Source organism: Dryobates pubescens, chromosome 1, assembly GCF_014839835.1.
Source record: "Dryobates pubescens isolate bDryPub1 chromosome 1, bDryPub1.pri, whole genome shotgun sequence".
NCBI lineage: Eukaryota > Metazoa > Chordata > Aves > Piciformes > Picidae > Dryobates > Dryobates pubescens.
This window is the reverse complement of record NC_071612.1, coordinates 10,875,899-10,899,142: the sequence shown is the minus strand read 5'-3', so window position 1 is coordinate 10,899,142 and position 23,244 is coordinate 10,875,899. Positions and strand designations below refer to the sequence as shown.

The 23,244-nt window shown below is 42.8% G+C and overlaps 1 protein-coding gene across 1 annotated transcript; it reads left to right on the top strand.

Moving 5' to 3' along the window:
* The first annotated feature begins 677 nt into the window (after positions 1-677).
* EIF4E3 (eukaryotic translation initiation factor 4E family member 3) lies at positions 678-22,838 on the top strand. Its single transcript, XM_054161365.1, has 6 exons — positions 678-820; positions 12,368-12,462; positions 15,279-15,339; positions 18,957-19,023; positions 20,220-20,375; positions 21,342-22,838. Exons 1-6 carry the CDS (start codon positions 800-802, stop codon positions 21,386-21,388), a joined length of 447 nt encoding a protein of 148 aa, XP_054017340.1. The 5' UTR covers positions 678-799; the 3' UTR covers positions 21,389-22,838.
* Positions 22,839-23,244: the final 406 nt, after the last annotated feature.

Below are 23,244 nucleotides of genomic sequence, written 5' to 3'. Positions count from 1 at the left end.
TTGGAAGGGACCTCTGGGGATTATTCAGTTCAGTTCCTGTGCTAAACTGGGTCACAATGAGCAGGTTACCCAGAGCAGGTTATCCAGGGGTCACAATGTCCAGTCAGATTTTTAAACTCTCCAGAGCAGACTCCACAAGGGAAAGATTTTTTTTTCTATATGTTCAGATGGAACATCCTGGGTTCCTGCCCATCACACCTTGTCTTTTTGCTGGGCACCATTGAAAAGTCTGATCCCATCTTCTTGACCCCCACCCTTTAGCTATTGATCAGCATCGAGAAGATCTCCTCTCAGGCTGCTCTTCTCCATGCTAAGCAGCCCCAGGGCTCTCAGCCTTTCCTCCTCACAGAGACGCTCCAGTCCCTTCAGCATCTTTGGCTGGACAGTTGTATTCTATCCAGTAGTTCCCTGTCTCTCCTGAACTGGGGAGCCCAGAACTGGACACAGGACAACGGATGTGGGCAGAATAGGGGGGGAGGAGAACCTCCCTCGACCTGCTGGCCACACTCTGCTTAAGGCACGCCAGCGATGCGGCTCCCCTATGCCAAAGGCCCCTCGTCCCTCTGTCCCTCCTCCCCTTGCCCTCGTCCCGCTCCATTCCCCCTCCACCGTCCCTCCCCTTATCCGGCTCCCCGCCACGAGCGTCCCTTGTCCCCTCCCCGCGTCCCGTCCCGCCCCCCGCCACAGCCGGGCCGATGGCGCTCAGCCCCCGCGGGCGGGAGGCGGCGGGTGGCGGGGAGCGGGCCCGGCGGCGGGGCGGGCGGGAGGACGAGCTGGCGGAGCTGCCGCTGCACTCGCCATGGACCTTCTGGCTGGACAAGTGAGTGGGGCCGGGGGTGGCGGGGGACAGCAGCCCTGTAGGAGCCAGCGGGGCGGGGAGGGGGTAAAACCCGGCTGTGGAAAGCATCGCTGCTCGTTACCGGGTTCGCTCGGCCAACAGACTGGGCACGGGGAGACTAATCTCAGGTTCCGAGTGGAAAAAGTTAGTGGTCCTGCCGCTTTGTAACCAGCCAGAGCACTGCCGGTAGCCCTCCATCAAGGGACCGGTCACCATCTTTCCACTCCTCTTTTTGCCACATCTCTCCTTCCTCCGTGGTGGAAACGCAGGCAATGACAGCTCTCATCGCGGGGGAGCGTCAGCGTCTTCTGGGAGTTAGTTAATGAAACCGGTTTGGGAAATGCTTTTAGTTCAGTAGCTGAACGGTCATGCATCGACTCAATCACCAGTGGTGATGTTTTAACGTCTAAATTTAGACGTGACGCTGGCAGGCCCCAGAAATAGAAGGGTAAAAGGTTGTTATCCTTCGCTGCTGCAGTGTTTGTACCGCCCTGTCCCTGATGTCCCAGCCCCAAACGGACCAAGTCCCACCAACCTGACGGTGACACATCACACTTTGTAACTCTAATAATCGGGTTTTACTCCTGTAGATGATTACTCCTTAAAATCCGAAGCAATCAATTTGAAGGATTAGCTAAAATTTAATTGAATGCAGTGTTCACATTGCATTTCAGGCTCTTGAAGTTTTGATGTCTGATGGTTATGGAAAGCTGCTGCTGAGGGTGCTCACTCCCATGGTGCATGCAGTCATGCACAGGGCTGAAGTGCTGGAGTAAAAAACTGAAATAGAAAGTTTAAAAGCAGAATCTGATATTGTTTTGCTAGTGTGCATTTTCTGGCAGCTTGCTTTTAAATCATCTATACATCTCTCTTTTCTCAATTTTCTCTGGTGTTTCTCCTCTCCCCCAACTCCAGAAGGAAAGTTCTCTCCTTTATAAGCCTTTCTGCTTTGTGGTATTGGTAAAATTCTCTCTCTCTGTTTTGGGGGGGTTTGGTGGGTTTGTTTTTTTTGGTGTGTTTTTGTTTTGGTTTTTGGTTGGTTGGGTTTTTTCCCAGTGGTAACTTCATGACAGAGAGACAGCAAGAAACTCTTGAAAGCACACAAGTATTCTCAGGTCCTGCAAATTCAGTCTTACTAATGAACCCACAGATGATTTCTGGTTAATCCTTTTCAACTCATGATGTGGCCAGGTTCAGGATCTGAGTTGTGTTTGCAGTTCATTTTTAAGCAGCACCATTTGGACTGCTGTTTGAGCAAGCCACCATCCAGATCTGTTTTTTGCACAAGCCATATGGACATAAGCATGTCTATCTTCTCTGATCCATGTCAGGTATTTAAATCCATTTCAAGTTCAGATGCATTGTGATTTTTTTTTTTTCACTCTAAGTCTTGGTTGCACTGTAATTTAGACACTTAAAATTTCAGGTGTTGTATGACTTTTTTTCCTTCTTTCTGATCACATCTAAGTGCATTTTGTCGGTAGTATTGTTATTGCTGAACTTATAAAAACAAGTGTATGTATAAGAAAGGAAAAAAACCTGAAGGTAGGACCATGTATGCACAAAACTGTTTTGTTTGCTGGCAGCAGTGATGGAATAATGGCAGGGAACAAGAGTGACAGCAAACGAGGCATGCCTCATCCTTTAAAAAAACACATTTAAAGCAGTAGAAAGCACACGAGATGCTGCCATGAATTTAATTTACTATAGTGTGAGGAGGTTCATGTCTCTCTACAGCCTTGCAGAAGTCACTGTGACATTTATTGGTACACTCATGCAGGTGGGTTGGAGGGACCATTGCTTTAGGCTTCTCTGGGGTGGGCTTCCCATGGAATACAACTGCAGGCACTTCTTTAACTTACTTGAGTAACGTGGTGTGAAGCAGTGATGTTTTCTCATACAGTGGTATTGATTTTCGAGTGCTACTGCATTTTACCCTATACTTGGACTGAGAAGCAGGAAGAAGTGATGCTTAAGGATAAACAGATGCTGAGATGGATACTTAGTTATCTTTTTCTATTAAATTACTGTGAGAGAGATCCATTGCACACATTTTAATATCTCCACAGTGCATTTTTTTCATAGATCACACTGTTAAAATAAATACTCATCAGCTATCCAGCACTTCCTATAGCAACTAGCAATAGACTTACAAGTGATTCCCTTGGGGTTCATGACCTTGCTTTTATCACTGTATCACTTGATACGTCTCCTGCTTCAGAAGTAAATGTCTTTGTTTTATCTACATCAGCACTTGTTTCTGGGAGTGCTTTGGCACAGGCTTAACATCCAGAGGCTGGCACCCTCAGACCAGGGTCTGGTTCAGTGCCATTATCTCTCACGTGTCACAGGGCATCTGCATTTCCTGTAAGAGCTAAGCCTTTCTTGGTATGTGTGTCTGAAATAGTAACCATCTGATATCACTCCCTTGTATCCTACCCTGTTTAGTGAGCATGATGAAGGCATTTGGGAGAATATTATCCACCAGCTTGACTAGTAAGATCCCATCTATGGTCTTTAAATGCTCACAGGTCAGCAGTGCCAGAGAAGGTGTCAGGTGTTTCTCTCTTAAGAAAAACAAGATTTCCTTTTTAACTGCTAAAATGTTATAAGGTCATGTGCTGAAAGTTTTGAAACCAGGAATTTAGATCTTCCATTTCGTTTGTCCATTCTTCAGGGCTTCAAGTTCACACCTAGGTGTCTCATTCACAGAATTACAGCATGCTAGGGGTTGGAAAGGACCTCCAGAGATCATCAAGGTCCACTTAGGGCAGGTGTGTCAGGTTAAACCCATCCCTGGAGGGGGTGGGCTGAAAAGAACCTAGCCCCCAGGTGGACAAAGAAACCTGAACCAGGTGGGCAGAGAGACTCGGTTCCCCATCCCAGGGGGAGGGGTCCCCGGGTCAAGGTCTGTTCTACTCCCCCCTGCCTGTCCAGCAAGCATATTTAAGGGGAGCCATCTGCCTGTCCCTTCCTCTTGCTCCTGTGGTTTCTGCTGTTACCATGTGGTGAGTCCTGCTTTGTGCCGCAGCCAAACTCCTAAGGACTGCATCTAAAGAGAATCCCATGCCAGCTGAGCCTGGGTTTGTATATTTTTTTTTCATCTACCCTTTTTCCTTATACCTTTGTAACTTCCCTTTTACTCAAATGCCATATGTATTTTGTTAAACTTACCCTTATACCTCCAAATCTAGCCTATACTGTTTTCTTTCATGATTTTACCTCTCTTTTCTTCTGCCTAATTTGCTTTTCCCTAGTGGGAAAAAATGGAAGGGAGAGACAATCCTAATCTGTTCTGTTTGGGCTTTTGGACTCTGGGAAAGCTTCAACTAGAACAGTCAAGTCACACAGGAATGCATCCAGGCATGTTTTGAAGATCTCTGGAGAAGGAGACTCCACAACCTCTCCGGGCAGCCTGCTCCAGGGCTCCGTCACCCTCGCAGTAAAAAAGTTTTTTCTCACGTTGAGATGGATTTCCTGTGATTGAGTTTACATTCTCTGCCCTTTGTCCTATCACTGGGTATCACTGAAAGGAGATTGGCTCCTTCCCCCTGACAGCCACCTTTCAGATATTTGTAGACATTGATAAGGTCCCTTCTCTGCCTTCTCTTCTCCAGACAAAAACAGCCCCAGGTCTCTCAGCCTTTCCTCATGAAAGAGATGCTCCAGTCCCTTAACCATCCTTGTAACTCTTTGTTGAACTCTCCCAAGCAGTTCCCTGTCACTCTTGAACTGGGGAGCCCAGAACTGTACACAGTATTCCAGATGTGGTTTAACTAGAACTGAGTAGAAGGGGAGGAGAACCTCTCTCGTCCTGCTAGACAGACTCTTCTTAATGCACTTAATTCATAGTACTTTTGTATGGAGTGATGTTTGGGGGCACAGGGAATTTCAGCAAGTCTTTGGTGCCACCTTGAGAAGCTGATACATGCTGGTGGATCTTCGCACTCATCTTTATCTCTGTGAAGCTCTGGAACGGTGCAAGGTCTTGCTTATAGTGTCCTCAGACTGTGAAATGAAAGATTGCCATTCTAGGTTCTGCTGCACTGTCTATAATCTTTCAATTTTTTACACCAAAGTGTCAATACCCAGCCCTGAATATAACAAATTAAAGCCAAGGATTAGAAGTCTGGGCACTATATCCACTGATGCAGCACATTCAACTTGAGGATTGCACAAAAGTTAAAAATGACCATCAAAGACCGAGGTGTCCTGGGTAACAAAAGCCACATTAGAACACTAGAAGCCATCCCTTAGTGGGATTTGGGGCTGTGGGTCTGGGTGTAATCTGTGTGTAGACACAAAGTTGTGAAGCTCATTGTGCTTTTTGGTCTACATGTGGCCGTGGTGTAAATATTCTGCTTTGTAAACCTTGCAATGCATGACTCATTCAGGCTGAGTGTTTTATGCTACCTTATGTTTGATGCTACTCCAAGTAAGCATTTCCCTAATGACATAATAGAGGAAATGTACTAGCACTAGGAGCTGTCTGGTTTTTTTTTGTTCAGCCTCACAACAAGAAGCCAGAGGTTTTGTCAGTGGTAACAGTTTTTGGTCCAGCATGTGTGCGTGCACACGCAATGAAGATGTTGCACATCCTTGGAACAAAGAGCCCTCTTTTGAAGATCTAACTGCATCTGTTCTGGCAGCATTGCTGACAGGACATGTCCAGTCAACAGCAAGGAAAATACTTCTGCCCTTCTGTACAAATCAGTGCTATCAGAAATCAAGCAGAGGTCCCACGGAAACCTAGTGCAGAAGCCTAACTTCTAGATAAATCTCATCAAAGGTGTGCTTGCTTCCATGGAAATCTAAATGTGAAGCAGGGCAGATCACATTGCAGGGTCATGACCTGCCTGCTTTGCCATCTTGCCTGATTTCTGTTATGGTTTTTAGGTAATTTTGTTTTTCTATTGCAGGAATACTTAACTCTTCAGGATCTTTATGAGGGGAAGAACATACATATAAACATTGTCAAATGTAGTGCACTGTTATTAGTCCACTCCAGGAAAATGAAAATATTCTTGCATAAACATATTATCCTTATATGCTGATTTTTCTCTCTCCAAGTCATCCTGATGAGTTCTGTGTAAGTGTAGTGGATGAATTCTGAGAACAGAGCCATTTTGGTAATAATTGTGAATCTTCATAACTGAACTCATCAGATATTTGAAACTAAACTTCTTCATTTCCCTTCTTCCTTATAGCAAAACCCTATTTGTCTAGGATCCCCTGTTTCATCTATCAAAGCCTATGAGTAGGTGGTTTACAATGAAAAATGATAGTTAATATGATAAGAACATTCAACCTGGTAAATGCATTTTGACAGGCTTTGATGGCTCGAAATCAGTCTTTGTATTCCAAATGGATTACCAGATTTATTGAGGTGCACCATGGAGTTTATGCTTTGTAAGTAAATGTTTTGCTTATTTAGACCAAAAGCAGTTGCAGCTAAATGCTTACAGGGGTATTTTCCAAAGTGCTTGGCAGCTTTGAAAGCTCCTGCTAAAGCCCTGATGAGATTCCCACTGGGAAACAAAGGCCAGTGTGAGCACATATGAAAAAACTTCTGTCCTTAATTCTTTGCAGGGAAACAGAAGAGCTACAGTTCAGCAGCAGACATTAACATAAGCACAACCACCTGGAGGTTTATTCATGGGTAAAACAATGGAATTTATCTTTGTAGCCTTTGTTCTTTATTCATGTTGGAATAATGGAGTAGTAGTGAAGCAAGCTGCAGTTGGGATTCAGGTCACGTAGGTTATTCCTGTTTCCACATTTGACTTTGAACTGAGGCTCATGGAGTTAACTGGGAGATGCTTTGCAGTCAGGCTGGATCATTCCTGCCATAAAGTTCCAGAAGATGCAGAAAAGTGGCATCAAAGGGCACAGAATAGACAGACCAGGAGAACTGCTGAATATTTTATGTGCAGCCTCTCCATGGGGGACCCGGATGGTCATTTATAGGTGGTGTGGTGACAGACCAGCCATAGAGTCATAGAACAAGTTGCCCAGGGAGGTTGTGGATGCCCTCTCCCTCTCTGGAGGTGTTCAAGGCCAGTTTGGATGAGGCCTTGAGGAACCTGGTCTAAGTTGGAGGTATCCCTGCCCATGATGGGTGGGGTTGGAACTAGATGATCTTTATGGTCCCTTCCAACCCAACCCCAAACTGTTCTATGAATCTATGAAACAAAGTGTTAGCACAGAGGTGCTGCTTCTGTCAGCAGCAAGGGGAAAACAATGGGTAGTTTGTTGCCAGTCCTCTATTCCATGCTGACAAACACAAGTGTATCACCTGGAAGTTTTAAAGCCTGTTTTAACTTAACTAGCTGACTCAGGTTCTGTGAAGTACTGAGAGGAATAAAAATATCTCACTTTTTGTTCTTTTATACTGGGTGTAGACTAAAAGAAAAAGAAAACCAAACTCCCCAAACCAAAAATAAACCCAACCAAACAAGAACCACCCCCAACAAAACAGAAAAACCAACCACCACCCCCCCAAAAAAAACCCAAAAATAACCCCAAACCTTACTATGATAATTCCTTTTGAGCACATTGATGAAAGTTTGTTGTTGTTTTCAACTTGCCTTTTTTTCCTTGGGAGTTTTCATAGCTCTTGAGCCACAGGACTAGAACCTGCCCCATAGTGATTTCTTGGGCTAGAGGTTGGGGTTTTTTTATAACCTCTAGATAAAGTGATCTTAGAGAGTTAAAGATACCCACATTTTCCCCCATCAGTTCCATGATTCAGTGGCTTAGCAGGCAAACAGTCAAGTAGATGCTTGTTTGGCTGTTCTGTGCTGAGAAAGTTGGGAGGGATTTCTCTGCTAGGTTTGTCTGTATTTTAACTCATTTTGATAGGAGCCTTCAAAAGACCTTGGAGCTATTATTAAAGTTTTGAAGATGTGATGCTGTTGCAGTGGTTTTGCATATTAATTCTTTTCCCTCTTCATGAATATCTAGTTTTTGCCCCAGAGCCTACATTGTATCTGTAACAACTGAGAGCAACTTCAGTGTTTTTCTTGTTGTGTTTCCTGCTGATCAGATGTAGCAGGGCAGAGAGCCACGTTGATGGGAGGGTTACTGAGATCTGATTTGCTTTTATCCTTTCTTCAGCAGGTACTTGAGCAACAACTGTGCTTTCTGTTTCCTCAAATCTGCTCTGTTGCTTCTGTGCCAGATTTAGTCATTTTACACATTTTTGTTTCCCCTTCTGAGATGCAATGGGAGGTTGCTTTGCCTTTGATCTTCGTTTTTCTTTAGAAATCCTACTTCATCTGCTGAGGGAGAAAAAAGAGAAATGTTTCCAATTCTAATAAATGGAATGTGTCTTGGCAATTTTGACCTCATTCTCTGCAAACAGTGCCTGTGGGGGCATGTGCTGGGGATTGTAAGATGAGTGTTACAGTGACTATGGGCAGGAACATCTTCAACTCGACCAGATTGCTCAAAGCCATGTTCAACCTGGCCTTGAACACTTCTGGGGATGGGGCATCCACAGCTTCTCTGGGCAACCAGTGCCTCACTATATTCACAGTGAAGAGTTTCATCCTAGTATCGTATCTAAATCTACCCTCTTTCAGTTTGAAGCCATTACCCTTTAACCTGTCACTACATTCCTTGGTCAAGAGTCCCTCCTCATCTTTCCTGCAGGCCACAATGAGGTCTCCCCAGAGCCTTCTCTTCACATAGGCTGAACAACTCCAACTGTCTCAAAATGTCCTTGTTCCAGCCCTTTGATCATCTTGACACTCCTCTGGATGTGCTCTAACAGATCCATGTCTGTCTTGTGTAGGGGACCCTGGAGCTGGACACAGTGCTCCTAGCGGGGGGGGGGGAGCTGGGGTGGTCTCACAAGAGCAGAGTAGAAGGACATAATCACCTCCCTCGACCTGCTGGTCACATTGCTTTTGATGCAGCTCAGGATGCATACTCAGTTTTTCACCCATGAAGTCCTTCTCTGCAGGACTACTCTTAATTCACTCATCTCCCAGTTTGTGCAGGACTTTGCACTTGACCTTGCTGACCTTTATGATGTTTACACATGTCCATGTCTCAAGCCTGTCCAGGTCCCTCTGGATGACATCCCTTCTCTCCAGCACGTCAGGCAGACCACACAGCTTGGTGTTGTCAGCAGTCTTGCTGAGGGCACACTAACCGCTGCCCATGTCACTGACAAAGATGTTAAACGGTGCCAGCCCCCAGTACTGACCCCTGAGGAGGGCTGCTGGACATGTGTTGAGTTATTTGGCTCACCGCAAAAGAACAGAGAGCTGTCCTCTGGGACTTGCTCCTCTCGTCAGCCCGTGTGTACGTCCCCATCGTGTCCCCAGCCTGCAGCCAGCTGGTCGCCTCTGCCACCTAGTGGCCTCTTCTCCTGCTAATTACACTTCATTACGTAGACCCTGTGGACGAGCTTTTCTTTTTCAAGTATGAATCGCTGAGAGTGCCTTAAAACTCTGCAGGAGCTTCTGGTTTATATTAAACGTCATTAAAAAGAAGCCTGGAGTAGGAGCTTGGAGTGCCTCCTGGATAGCCCTTCCCACTGGCACTGCAGAGGGTTTTGATGCCTAACAGCCACGGGGTAGACCATTAGAAGGAGCACTGTTATTCTTAGTTTAAAACTTCTAATTCACCTGTTTAATCAAAATACTTCACAAAATACCAGGGGAATCTTAATGTATTCCAAAGTATAAGAGCACTGAAGTTCATCTTTAAATGATTCATCTGGAGCACTGTGTCCAGTTCTGAGCTCCCTGGTTCAAGAAGGACAGGGAACTGCTTGAGAGGGTATAGCAAAGGGCTACAATGATGCTGAGGGGATTAGAACATCTCTCTTATGAAAAAAAAGGGCTATGGGACTTGGGGTTTTTTGGCCTAGAGAAAAGTGAGGTGGGGATCTTATCAATCCTTACCAATACTTAAAGGATGGCTGTCATGAGGATGGGGCCAGTCTTTTTTTCTCTCATGCCCAGTGACAGGACAAGAGGTGACAGGCACAAAGCCAAACATGAGAAGTTCTATCTAAACATGAGGAGGAACTTTTTTCCTGTGAGGGTGGTAGAACACTGGAACAGGCTGCCCAGAGCAGTGGTGGAGTCTCCACCTCTGGAGTCATTCCAAACCTGCCTGGACACTGTCCTGTGCAATATGCCCTAAGTGAGCCTGCTCTGGCAGTGGGGTTGGACTGGATGATCTCCAGAGGTCCCTCCCAACCTTTGTCATTCGGTATTCTATGATAATTAGAATTGGAGTTCATTAGGCAACTCTGGCATGTAAGTATGTCAGCTTCACACTCATGAGGCGCTTTCCCCATCCATCTCCCTTCTTCCCACTTGTTAACATTTGTTTTAATTAATCTCTGCTTGTTTCCAAGGTCCCTTCCTGGTACCACAGCGGCTGAATGTGCCTCAAATCTGAAGAAAATTTATACAGTCCAAACAGTGCAGGTGAGGTGTCTGGCATTGCCATAGGAGCTGTCACATATTAGTCATGTCTCTTCACTTCTTAAGTTTCACTTTTCCTCACAGGGGTGAGTCAGGCTTGCAGCTTTGCTTACCTGTGGTATGAAACATGAGTGTTATCTGTTGCGTGTGGTATTGCTTGGTCATGGGTTGGATTTCACTTGGCTTTCCAGGCCAGGAAAGCAGGAGGCATGTTGGATTGATGAGGCAATCCCTTGCTTTTTGAACTGTGCTGAGTTTCCACGTGTGCTTCCACTGAATTGTAACATTTTAATTTTAAACACTTTTCCTGCTTTTTTCCCCCCTGGTGTTACCTGCTTCGCTCTGAATCTAGCCATTATTTAAATGATTAGATTTTACTGGCTGAAAACCTCAAGGTTTTCTTCTCATCAGGTTGGGGATTAAAACATAAAAACCACCTTCAGGTTCTCTGGGAAGGCTGATGATCTGGGTGAGGTTATCAGAAGCTAGCAGTGTGGCCCAGAGGGGAAGCAAACACAAAATCTTCATTGACTTCATCACTGTCCATCATGGGCCATAGCTACTCAATGAGCAATGCCAGCCTGCACTGCCTGAAGGATGTCTGAACAACAAAAGTTTGCAAACTGAATCCCTTGTTCAGGACATAAGAGTTCCCAGATCTTTCCACTGGCATCTGCTGGTGTAGCTCTGCTCCCTTCACTTCTGTTAGTAACCTTAGGGTTTGGGCACACAGCCAGGTAAGAGTAAGATGAAAGTTGAAATGGATGTTTTGTACCAATTTGTTCTATTTTTAATAGTCTTCCCTCTCTTCTTGTGACTGGGTAATGGTAATGGCTGGTAAAGAGAATTGCCAAAGGCCACCAAATTGTATCATACAGTGTTGCAATCTTTGTTTCTGAAGTTGTGCTAATGATTCAATATTAAACAATAATTAATGAGCTATACTAATGCTTAATATTGCCTTGTTGCATGTTGGTGCAACATAAGTCTTTAACAATCCATTCTTATTCCTTGCTGTTGAATGAAGAAGAAAGGGGACTGGGATCTTTTCAGTCATCCCTCCCTGTTGCTCACCACTGCTGTTAGGTGCCTTTCATCCACCCCAAACCTGCATGACAGCTTTTGCTTTTACTAGCAGAAACTCTGGGAAGAAACACTGGGAAGTAATCCAGTGGTTCCTGGTGACTTGGATCTTCTAATTTCTCCCCCATTCTTGTTAATATCTGCAGCTTGAGCTCTTTGTATCTGCTTGGAACTTTTCACTGCCTTTTAGACAAAGTGGTTGAATTTCTAGTTAGGAATTTAGTTCAACAAGTTGTTGTTTGTGGTGGTTTTGAAACTCAGTCATAACAAATACCTGCAGAAGTTGGGGCTGTTCATCATGGAGAAGAGAAGGCTCCGGGGAGACCTTATAGTGGCTTTCCAGTACCTGAAGGGGGCCTACAAGACATCATACAAGAGCTTGAAGCTTGAGGAGGGCAGATTTAGACTGGATATTATGACAGAATTCTTTACAGGGAGGATGGTGAGACACTGTTGCCCAGAAAGGTTGTGGATGGTCCCTCCCTGGAAGTGTTCAAAGCCAGGTTGGGTGAGGCCTTGAGCAACCTGGTCCAGTGGAAGGTGTCCCTGCCCATAGTGGAGGAGATTGGGACTAGATGATCTTCCAACCCAAACCATTCTATGATTCTATAATGAAGTTTTAGACTGGTCATAAGTGAAGCAAAGTGGATATTCGAGATATGTATTTTTAATATGCTAATAAAGTTTTCTATCCCAGTTTGTTGTGATATATTCTGTGCAACTCTGATTTTGATGATTTTTTTTCCCCTCTTTATTCCTAAGGGCTTTGACTCTAAAATAATCCCCAGTTCAAGTGTTTTCCTTCTTTCTGCCTCCTTGCATCTAGAAACCAAAAAAAAATAGAAGTGAAATTGCAACAAAGATTTTTTCTTCATCGTGTAGAAGGTGCCAGTTCTCCAGGAGCAGGAGGTGTAATTGTTTTAGGGGAAATGAACAAGGAGGTAAATCTGCATTCATCTTACTCTCTGGTGTTAATGCAACTGGTATTTTTCTTTTGAAGGATTTCTGGAGTGTCTACAACAACATTCCTCTGGTGACAAACTTGCCCTTGAGATGTAGCTACCATTTGATGCGGGGAGAAAGACGGCCACTTTGGTAGGTGTGTTATCATGAGGCATTCCTGGGCATAGGCAGGGAAGGCACCTCAAGTGGTGGAAGGAGGGAGGAGTGGGAGAGGAGGATCTTATTTCTGTTGCCTGCAAGTGCCTGAACTCAAGAGACCTACAAAAGAAATATCCTAAGGTTCTTGTTAGGCTTAAAAGTGCCTTGTACTCAAGAATCTTTATTAACAGTTTGTCTGCCTCTGAACGTGGATGTAAGAAAGAAATGGAATTATGGAAGAGAAGTTAGGAAATGAAAATATTACTCTGAATTTCAGTTCAAGAGTACCCAGGATGTTACTTCTATTTGAATTATTGTTAGCTTGTGAATTTTTGCTTTCCATTGGAGCTAGTGTAATAATGATGCAAACAGCTGATGGTGCTTCACCGTTCTTTACCTGTACAAAAGGGTGCTTCGTATGCATAGAAATGCACTTACACCTTGGATTAAAACTAGCTTAGGGCATTATGAAGTGATGCATTGCAACAAATTCATACTTGATTGCAGGACAGTGATGGAATAAAGCATACATCACTGAGCTTTTGCTTTCAGAAATTGAGTTTTTCATGAACTTTCTCCCTGCTGCAGTTCTGTCACATCTCAGTTGGGAAGTCTAGGCACTTTCTGAAGAGCTTGATCCTTTTGGCATCATTTGCATAGACTGTGAATGGATTGGAGTTCTTTAACTTGATTGTGGTATGTCTAACTGGGGGGTGACTTCCTACAGGAGGTTACTGTCCTGATCTACCACAGAAGCCCATTTTCTCAAATGAAGTACACCTGAAGATCTTCTATACCATATCTTCTAAAAATACTATGAGTGGTTAGAATTGATAAACTGGGGTTTAAAAATCTTGATGGTCTGGGCCCCTCAGTTTAAGAAGGATATTGAGACACTTGAACATGTCCAGAGAAGGGCAATGAGGCTGGGGAGAGGCCTCAAGCACAAGCCCTATGAGGAGAGGCTGAGGGAGCTGGGATTGTTTAGCCTGGAGAAGAGGAGGCTCAGGGGAGACCTTATTGCTCTCCACAACTACCTGAAGGGTGGTTGTAGCCAGGTGGGGGTTGGTCTCTTCTCCCAGGCAGCCAGCACCAGAACTAGAGGGCACAGTCTCAAGCTGTACCAGGGAAAGTTTAGGCTGGAGGTGAGGAGAAAGTTCTTCCCAGAGAGAGTTGTTAGCCATTGGAATGTGCTGCCCAGGGAGGTGGTGGAGTCACCATCCCTGGAGGTGTTCAAGAGGGGATTGGACGTGGCACTTGGTGCCATGGTTTAGTCATGAGGTCTGTGGTGACAGGTTGGACTTGGTGATCTTTGAGGTCTCTTCCAACCTTGGTGATTCTGTGATTTCTGTGATATAGATCACCTGGGCCATTGTGTGCAGATCTTGATATCTCTGTAAGGATGAGCATTTTGCTTTTTTTTTCAATATATTTATATTTGGTTGGAAGTTTTTTGCAATATATGGATGTAGTTTTTATTTCGTGTGTGACTGTTAGAGGTGTGAAACGCCAAGCTCTCTTCTGAAAAGGAAACATCTGCTTTAAGGCTGTGAAAGTAATTTTGTATTTTAGGACTGGGATTGCACAGATTTGATCTCATTGGTAACATGCTAACTTTTGAGTAATTAATGCCAAGAAGCTCCTCTCAGTTTACAGTTGCAATAAACTGGCTAATTGAAGCACTGGTTTTTAAGAATAAAATAAATTCTAAAGTAAGAAGTGAGGACTGCAGGTTTGTGAGGATGTTCTTCCAAAGCTTTTTCCCTCCTTTCCCTAGTGTTTGTGTGGACTAGGGGGAGACCATTGACTCTGGGGAATCTCTGTTGGCCTCATACTGATCTTAGTCCAAATATGATATTATTCCAAATATATTCCAGATATTCCAAAGATGAATTTGAGGTTATTCCTTCAGCTTCCATATGAAAGAGTTTTAATGGGAAACTTGTGTCATAATTGAAAACCTTACAAAAAGAACTTTTTAGGGTGTCAGGTAGTGATAGGACTAGGGGGAATGGAACAAAACTAGAAATGGGTAGATTCAGATTGGATGTTAGGAAGAAGTTCTTCTCCATGAGGGTGATGAGACACTGGAACAGGTTGCCCAGGGAGGTGGTGGAAGCCTCATCCTTGGAGGTTTTTAAGGCCAGGCTGGATGTGGCTCAGAGCAACCTGATCTAGTGTGAGGTGTCCCTGCCCATGGCAGAGAGATTGGAACTGGATGATCCTTGAGGTCCCTTCTAACCCTAACAATTCTGTGATTCTCATTGTGACAAATTAAACCTGAAGCTGACACATTTGTAATGTTTTGCTTTTGTCATTATGAGGCAGCTTAAATGGTTACATCTGCCCCAATCCTGGGCAGCTTCAGCCTTTCTTTTAATAAAGGCAATTAATTTCTAGCTGTCACAAAACTGCAATAAAGTGCTCTCATGTTATTTTCTTAAACTGGATAGACCTGAGAGAAGCAAACTGCTTCTGTGACAGCATGCCAGAGTTTTTCCAAAATAAAAGGTTACCATAGTAAAACATACAACTGCTTCGTGGCTTGTTCCCATGTAGTGTGCAGCCACTTCAAAGATGTTCTGCAGGCAGGGAAAACATAAATCTTTCCCAATGCACAAAACTTAGGAAAGGGATTAGGTGTTGAGAATGAACAATGGAAGAATTTTCTCTGATGCAGAAGTCCTAGCTTGAGTCATGCTACCTGCATTTCCAGTGGGAGATTTTCCTGAGGAAATTGAACCCCAAACATGGGTTTATCTCGATGTGAATGTGAATGTTTATGTTGCTGATCTCTTTTCCATAACCAGGGAAGAGGAAAGCAATGCCAAAGGAGGTATATGGAAAATGAAGGTCCCTAAAGAAAGTACGGTATGTAACGCTGATTTATTTATTTGTTTTACTTCAACATTGTTTAGTGAGGGAGTTACTTTAAACACCATCTGATAAAGCTTTTTAGTTCTTACATCCCCTAACACAACAATCAAACACTCTTCTATTGCCTATAACCTTTTACTTCAAGACAATGGACAACTGTTTCTTTTCAGATAATTCCACATCCCTTGCTTTTGGTAACTTTTTTGGGGGTTATATTATCAATTACATATTTTCCATTTGGAAATGCAGTACTTTATATGATCACCTTTGTTTTAAAGACTTTTTGCATACAGGCATGCAAAGAAAAATATAAGAATCTTTTCTTGGCAATATTATATGCTAAATTATAGGCAGAACTCTGGTAATGCTCTTCAAATGTCCACAGAAAGAATCCAGCACAGCTTTCAGAGTTTCACTGAAGTGCTCCTAAGCTCTGTGTTAGACTTAGTAGGACTGTTTCTGCCTGGCATTCCTTGTTTGCACCTGTGTGGGACTTTCTGGAGCCAAACATGGACCAAGGCATTGTTTCTACCTATAGCTCATCCCATCTCATGGCTTGCTCCCACTGGAAGGGGGAAGATCTTGATCATTCTCTCCTGATCACTCTTACACTGGCTGTGATGCTTATTGGACTGTTTAGCGAGGCAGCTTAATGCACTCTGATGTCAGAAGTCTCCTATTTAGTTTATTTTTAATCAGAATGCATGGGCAGGAGAGGGGGTTTTGGATGGATATAGGGGGTAGAGGAGAAGAGAAGAGTGGGATCATCTTCTTTGGCAACAATGAGTTGTCAGACCACTTTGTGTGCATCTTGTGGAACTTTAGTTCTGCTCAGGTTTTTCACCTTTCATTTTATGTTGTTGTTATTTATTTTAAAATGTGAAAGCTAAAATCCATTCAGGCATGTCATTGTTCTAGCCCAGCTGAAAAAACTGGGTTTCTCTTTGTGCCCTTAATCAAATACATGTGGGTAACTTCCCCTGTGAACTGTCGCGGTGAGGAGATCTGACCTCGTCACATGTGGTGTTTATGACCATAAGTGTGTTCTGATTCAGGCCTCTAAACATGAAAAGTGAAGTGTCAGGAAAATGTGACAGCCTTGCAGAAGGCCTGGAATGCTGAAAGGTAGTGCTTGAAGTTTTGGCCAAAAGTTAATTGATTTTTGCCTGTGGGTTTTCTCCCTGGATGTGAGTTGCAGCTTTCCTCCCCTGCAGATCCAAGGGATCATAGAAGACTGAAATTTTGGGTTTTTTTCCCTCATAGAATCCAAGGTGTTAAGATGTCAAAATTGACAACTGGTTTGGGGTGCCTGTGTTACTGGGTGCTTGTTTTTTGAGGAGGGCCACGAATATGATCAGGGAGTTGGAGCAGCTCTGCTATGAAGACAGGCTGAGGGAGCTGGGGGTGTTCAGGCTGGAGAAGAGCAGGCTCTGGGGAGACCTAATAGCAGCCTTCCAGTACCTGAAGGGGGCCAAAGGCCTGTGGTGATAGGATGAGGGACCATGGCTTCAAACTAGAGAAGAGCAGATTTAGATTTAGGAACAAGTTCTTTACCGTGAGGGTGGTGGAACACTGGAACAGGTTGCCCAGGGAGGTGATTGGGGCCCCTGGAGATATTCAGAGTGAGGCTCGACAGGGCTCTGGGAGACCCGATCTAGCTGAGGATGCCTCTGTGGACTGCACATGAGGTTGGACTAGATGACCTTTGGGAGTCCCTTCCAACCCACACCATTCTAAGATTCTGTGGATGATAGCCCCTTTTTAAAAATGAAGATACTTTTTGGTCTCTCAAACTTTGTCCCAGGTCACTTCTGAAAGGTTTAACTGAAGGTGAAATTTGGTGAGCTTTCAGTGCCTCTGTAAATAGATTAAAAATACTTTTGTGCCTGTTTCTAATGGGGTTTTTGGCTTTGTTCTTCATCACATGTGCACACAGCATCTCCCTGGCTAAGATGAACCAAACTGCTATCTCAAAAAGAGGAGCAGCTCTTGGTGGGGGTGTGGAGGGAGGAAAATGATTATTTTTTCTCAAGATAGTGTTATGAAAAACTGACAAAATGCTGACACTTCCATGTGCCAGTTTTTAATACAAAACCTGATACTATTTAGATCCTCATAAACCTGATCCAGCAACTGCTTACTGCTGGATGAAATGCTTCCTACCCTTGAGACCATTAGGACAACTCCCAGTAGTGAGCACTGCCCCTGGTAATGAGAGAGTTCATGGTCACTCCCATTGTCAATACATGAGCTGTTCCACTGGCAGGTGAAGGGCATCATGTGAAAGGCTGTGTCATGCTGGCATCTTCAGCCTGCCTCAGGAGCATCAGACAGTCTTTCCCATAGCACAGCTTTGGATTTGCATTGGATTAGATGATTGTGAGTCACAGAAATCCTTTGTATTCTAAAAGTTGCCTTAGGAGTACTCAGAAACCACCATTAAAGAAGTTTATTAGTTTGACATTCTTGGGGCTGCTTGCTTTTTCTTTTTCATTTGTTTGAACTTGGTGCATTTGATATGTTGGGGTTTTTTCTGGTACCAAAACTCAAGCTGACTTCATATAGCAGAAGAGAAATTTCTTAAAACTGTGATAGAATGGCTTGGGTGAGACCTTTAAAGGTCATCTAGTGCAACCCTGCTGACTGCAGGGTCTTCAGTTAGATCAGGTCGCTCAGATCACCAAACAACCTGATCTGGAATGGCTCCAGAGATGGGGCAGGACAACTTGTGCCACTGTCTCACCACCCTCAGCATAAATAAAATTCTTCTTTATGTAGTCTTAACCTTCCTTTTTTAGTTTAAAACCATCACCCCTTCTCCTACCAAGTGGTCCATGAAAAAGTCATTATGGTGATACAGACCGATGTTCGCGTTGTGTTCTTTCAAAAAAATCCAAGCTTCTGTCCCTACAAACCCACTCCTTGGAGAATTAGGTTGGTGCAGATACAGTCAAAGTTTTGAATGGGCTTTGGCTTAGGTGATAACAAGTCTCCAAGGGAAGTAAGTGTCAGAAAAAAGTCGCAGATAGCTTTTCCCGGTTTTAATTTGCTGGTGAGCATTTGAATCTGTTGAAAGATGGACTTGGTTCATAGTAAGGGCAAAGCAGAGATGATGTTCAAATATAAATCAATTTAATTTACTGGTTTTCAGATGCTTTTCTTAAAGTGGGTAGTAATTATTTGCCATAGAAACAAAGGCTCACAAGTGGGGCCTTATGGTCTTTTATCATGGGAGAAATCTACTTTCAGTCTTCACATTAACTGCGGCATTCAGGATGAGTCATGGGCACAGCTATAGCAAAGATAAACTTATTGTTAAATATTTCAAATATTTATTGGTACAGTTCTGTGTAACAGCATGCATTTGCAGGGTCTAAATTCTTGTTTCAACTGGATGGAAGGGTTAATTCTCTGTTAATCGAGCTGTTAATTCTGTAACGCAGTGTACCTAGAATAAATTCTCTTTTTGTCTAGACAACTTCAGGAAGAGAATGTACTCAAAGCTGAGCTAGCAAGCTGAACTTTTTCATTAAAACCAAATATAGTAATGCAAATGTAACTCTCTTTTTTGTGTGTGTGCGTGTGTGTTGTTGTTTTTTCCCCTTCCCCAGGCTGCAGTTTGGAAAGAGCTTCTGTTAGCAACGATTGGAGAGCAGTTTACAGACTGTTGCGCAGCAGGTGACTTAAAAATAATCGAGGCTAGCATGCCAAATCGAGTTTGAATGCAGAGCATGGAAACACTGCTCAAAATGGGGTACAGGGCTGGAAATCATTCATTCATACCTCTTGTCATGAAAAGGACAAGGTATTCTGGCTGACTTAGCACAGGACTCAAACTCGACAGGTTGCGTTCGTGAGAAGCCAGCAAGTAGTTTTCTAGTAAGATTAAATTAGCCAGCATTTAAATGATTAATATTAATTCTACAGTGCCAGGACTCTGCACCCCAAAAAATGACACTTTCATACTAGATTGCTTGCACCATCATGGTTGGAAGTAACTAAATTAGTCTTGTTTCTGGGGTTTGGGTTGTTGGTTTTTTGGGTGGTGGAGGGTTGGGGTTTTTTCTCTTTTTTTTTTCCCCCCTCTTGTTTGTTTTACCTTGTGTTTGCATTTCTGTCTCTTTTTTTGTTCATGTTTTTGTCCTCTTGTTTCTATTTTGTCCCTTTCCTTGTTTGTGTTTTTGTCCCTTTCCTTGGTTGTGTTTTTGTCCCTTTCCTTGTTTGTGTTTTTGTATCCTTTCCTTGTTTGTGTTTTTGTATCCTTTCCTTGGTTGTGTTTTTGTATCCTTTCCTTGGTTGTGTCCTTTCCTTTCATTTGTATTTTTGTCCCTTTTTTGTTTGTGCTTTTGTTCCCTTTATATGTTTGGGTGGGTTTTGCTGGTGTTTTTTTTGGTCTTTTTTCTTGGTGTTACTGCCTTGACTAAAACAAAAAGAAAGCATAGTGTGGAAAAGCTGATGCCTGGTCTTCTCCAGGTGCTGTTCTTGGGGTTTTGGTTGTTTCACCTTCACCCTCCCATTTTTACTTCTAGACATTCCTGCAGGTAAATTATTTAGTAGTTTGTATTGCTAACCTTACTGAAGGGCATCTTGTGATTCCCTTTTAATCAAGGGTAAGACTGCTAATAGCAAAGATGAATAATTTCCTGGTGCTTTATTAAAGCCACCATGAGGTAATATTGCCAATAGTTTCTATAAATAGAGTTTGTTTCCTTCTGGTAACTATTTTGTCTGCTTTGAACGCTGATCTCCTCGCTGGAGACTGCTGCTTTTCATTTCTTTTTGCTTTTGGGCACTGTTTTCACAATATGTGAGTATCAAATTAGACATGTTTCACTTTTAAAGTATTCCTTAATGATGCTTCCTCTTCTGTGCAGATGATGAGATAATAGGGGTGAGTGTCAGCGTCCGTGACCGTGAGGACGTTGTGCAAGTCTGGAACCTGAATGCCTCTTCAGCAAGTGAAGCAAAAGTTGTGGAAAAGATAAACAAACTTCTGCCACAGACATCTTTTAAAGTGGTGTTCTATAAACGTAAGTGTTTTCTACTCTTCTTTGGAGAAACAAAGTGCTGGTAGGGTATTTCCTTGGGAATATCTTGCATGATTCCTCATTAATCTTTTGGAAACATAACACCTCACATTGCATTAAAATTCTGGGCCATCAATGTGAAAGTCAGCTACCATTCCAAATACTTCTTCTAGTTTAATTGTAGAATGTATTTGGGTTCATGTTTCATGTGCCTGATTTGTAAAATGAGTGAGACACATCTCTTGATAACTCTAAAGACTACGTGCTGTTCAATTTAAATATTCATTTAGAGGAATCGTCTACAATCAGGATTTTAAGGGATTGCTTATTTTGGGCTCTGTATAAATGTATTATCAGAGTAGTATATTTCCAAGATCATTTGTACATTGTTTATACTTTATAGCATAGAATAGAGTAAAATTAACCAGGTTGGAAAAGACCTTCAAAATCAAGTCCAACCTATCACCCAGCACCATCTGAACATCTAAACCATGGCACCAAGTGACTCGTCCAGTCCCTTCTTAAAGACCTCCAGTGATGGTGACTCCACCACATCCCTGGGCAGCCCATTCCAATGGCCAATCACTCTTTCTATGAAGAACTTCTTCCTAACATCCAGCCTAAACCTCCCCTGGTGCAGCTTGAGACTGTGTCCTCTTGTTCTGTCACAGGTTGCCTGGGAGAAGAGACCAACCCCCAGCTGGCTACAACCTCCCTTCAGGTAGTTGTGGACAGCAATAAGGTCTCCCCTGAGCCTCCTCTTCTCCAGGCTAAACAACCCCAACTCCCTCAGCCTCTTCTCATAGGGCTTGTGCTCCAAACCCCTCACCAGCTTTGTTGCCCTTCCCTGCACACATTCCAGCAACTCAACATCTTATACATTGTTGTCTTCTCCTTTTTAATCTTTTCAACTCCTTGTCAGAGTTTACATGCTCTTTTGGGGTTTTTTTCCTCTTCTCTTTTCCCTAGCACACAGAGAGCATCATGCTTTTGAAGGCCAACGGGGAAAACATTAAGAGCAGCCTGCGCCAAGCTCACTGATTGTTGTTTGGTATTTGAGGTGGTCTGGACAAGGAGAAGCCCTGCAGAAGCATAATGTGCATTGGGCCTTTTGGGTTCCTAACATTTCAAACTAGGAAAATGAGGAAAACCAGTTGCCTTGGCCACTAACTGTGCAATTCATTTACCTTTGTTTTGGTTGGGTTCTTTACATTTTCCATTGTTTCTGTAAAAAGATATTTCTGCCACTTGGTTTTGTTTTCTTTTGTTTCCCAGTCAGATCACATTTGTTCCTCTTTCATGAAGGTAGCAGACTTTCATTTCTTCTGTACTGTACTGAGTGAAATGCAGACATGCAGAGTTGGCATGCTCTTTTCTGAGGTGTGCTCTATGTAGAGGAATAATGACTCAGTGAAATGTGGTTTGAATTTTCATCCTAAAACATTCCTATCATGTTAAGATTTACTCACTGGTTGTGTCCCAAGAGGGAAAGACACTGCACTGCATTTATTCTAATATTCAGTGCCCTGACAATGGCACATGTATTGTAAAAGTAAATAGTGAAGTGTTCACTAAGCCAGAGACCGAAGAGACCACATTTATGTTGAGACTACCTGTGGGACGATGCTAATGAGCGTTTTAATTGTAGTGATTTCTGAAGAACCCTTGTTCAGACTAGACTGAGGCATCTCCCAGTAGTAAACCTTGCCAGTTCCACACCTCTCTTATTTAAGAGGGGATGGGGATATACATGTTTTTATACTGCATGCTTGCTTATGATGTTTCTCCATGGAAAAGTGTCATGAATCATTTTGAAAGCATTAAACTAACTGGATCCAGCGCTCACACTTCTGTGGGTATTTCAGGCCCAGAGCTGCACCCACAAAGGTCAGTGTCAGAATTTCTGTTGACTTCAGTGCAGAGGAAGAGATCCCATCATATAACTCAAGCCATCATGACCTCCTAAGTGCCTTTTAACAAAAAATAAACACAGAAATGCAGAAAAGAAAGGGATTTTGTATTGTAGCGTGGATATGGATATAAACAGTAAAGAATATAAACAGTGTTAATCTGCAGATATTTGTCTATACTAGTTCTTTGAGGTGTTGAGTTGTTTTAATAACACTACCAAAGATTAATGTAGTTTCTTTTATGAGAAGAAGCTGCAAGGTAGAGCTGAATGTGCACACCACTGAGCATTACTTCATTGGCAAGAGGTTTCTGTTTGGCAACTCTTCAAGTGGCACTGATTTCCACGTCTTTGGTATACTAAGAGGCAGGCATTAAAACCAAATACATTTAAAAATAAGAATCAACCATTTGAGTTGTTTATATATATATATGTGTAGCTTTACCTGTATTTATGAATCAAAACTGTGTAGTTAATGAGCATTACTAATTAAACAAATTTGCTAAAATCAAAATGTCTTCCTTCTGTAATTGCTTTCTGAGGCTGAATGGTACAGATCCTGGTGTTTTTTTAAACCTGTGTGGTTTTCACTTCAAACTGACTCTCTTAGAAGCTGTTTTGTTCCTAATTAAAAACACTTTTAAATTGCTTTGTTGTTTTTTTTTTTTTTTCTTTTCTTCTTTAATTAAATCAGAAAGGAGACCTGAAGTTTATTAGGAGTATCTCTTGTGTTAATTCAGTTAATACTTGAGGTATTTTGAAGTTGCAATTAGGCTGAGGTTTCAAATAGTCTGTTACCAGTTTAATTCTATGATGTTTATATATATATATTTCTAATTATAGATATATATTTATAATTATGTGTGAGAGTGTGTGTGTATATATATATATGTATATCCACACTATAATGGCAGTATATGAAACACCTCAGCCAGCCTTACTTAGATTAATTTTATCTCCTAT

Coding starts and splice junctions, on each gene's coding strand:
- EIF4E3 (XM_054161365.1), top strand. CDS start 800: ATGGACCTTCTGGCTGGACAA. Junction 15,340..18,956: donor AGGTCCCTAAAGAAAGTACG/GTATGTAACGCT, acceptor CCCCTTCCCCAG/GCTGCAGTTTGGAAAGAGCT. Junction 19,024..20,219: donor TACAGACTGTTGCGCAGCAG/GTGACTTAAAAA, acceptor TCTTCTGTGCAG/ATGATGAGATAATAGGGGTG.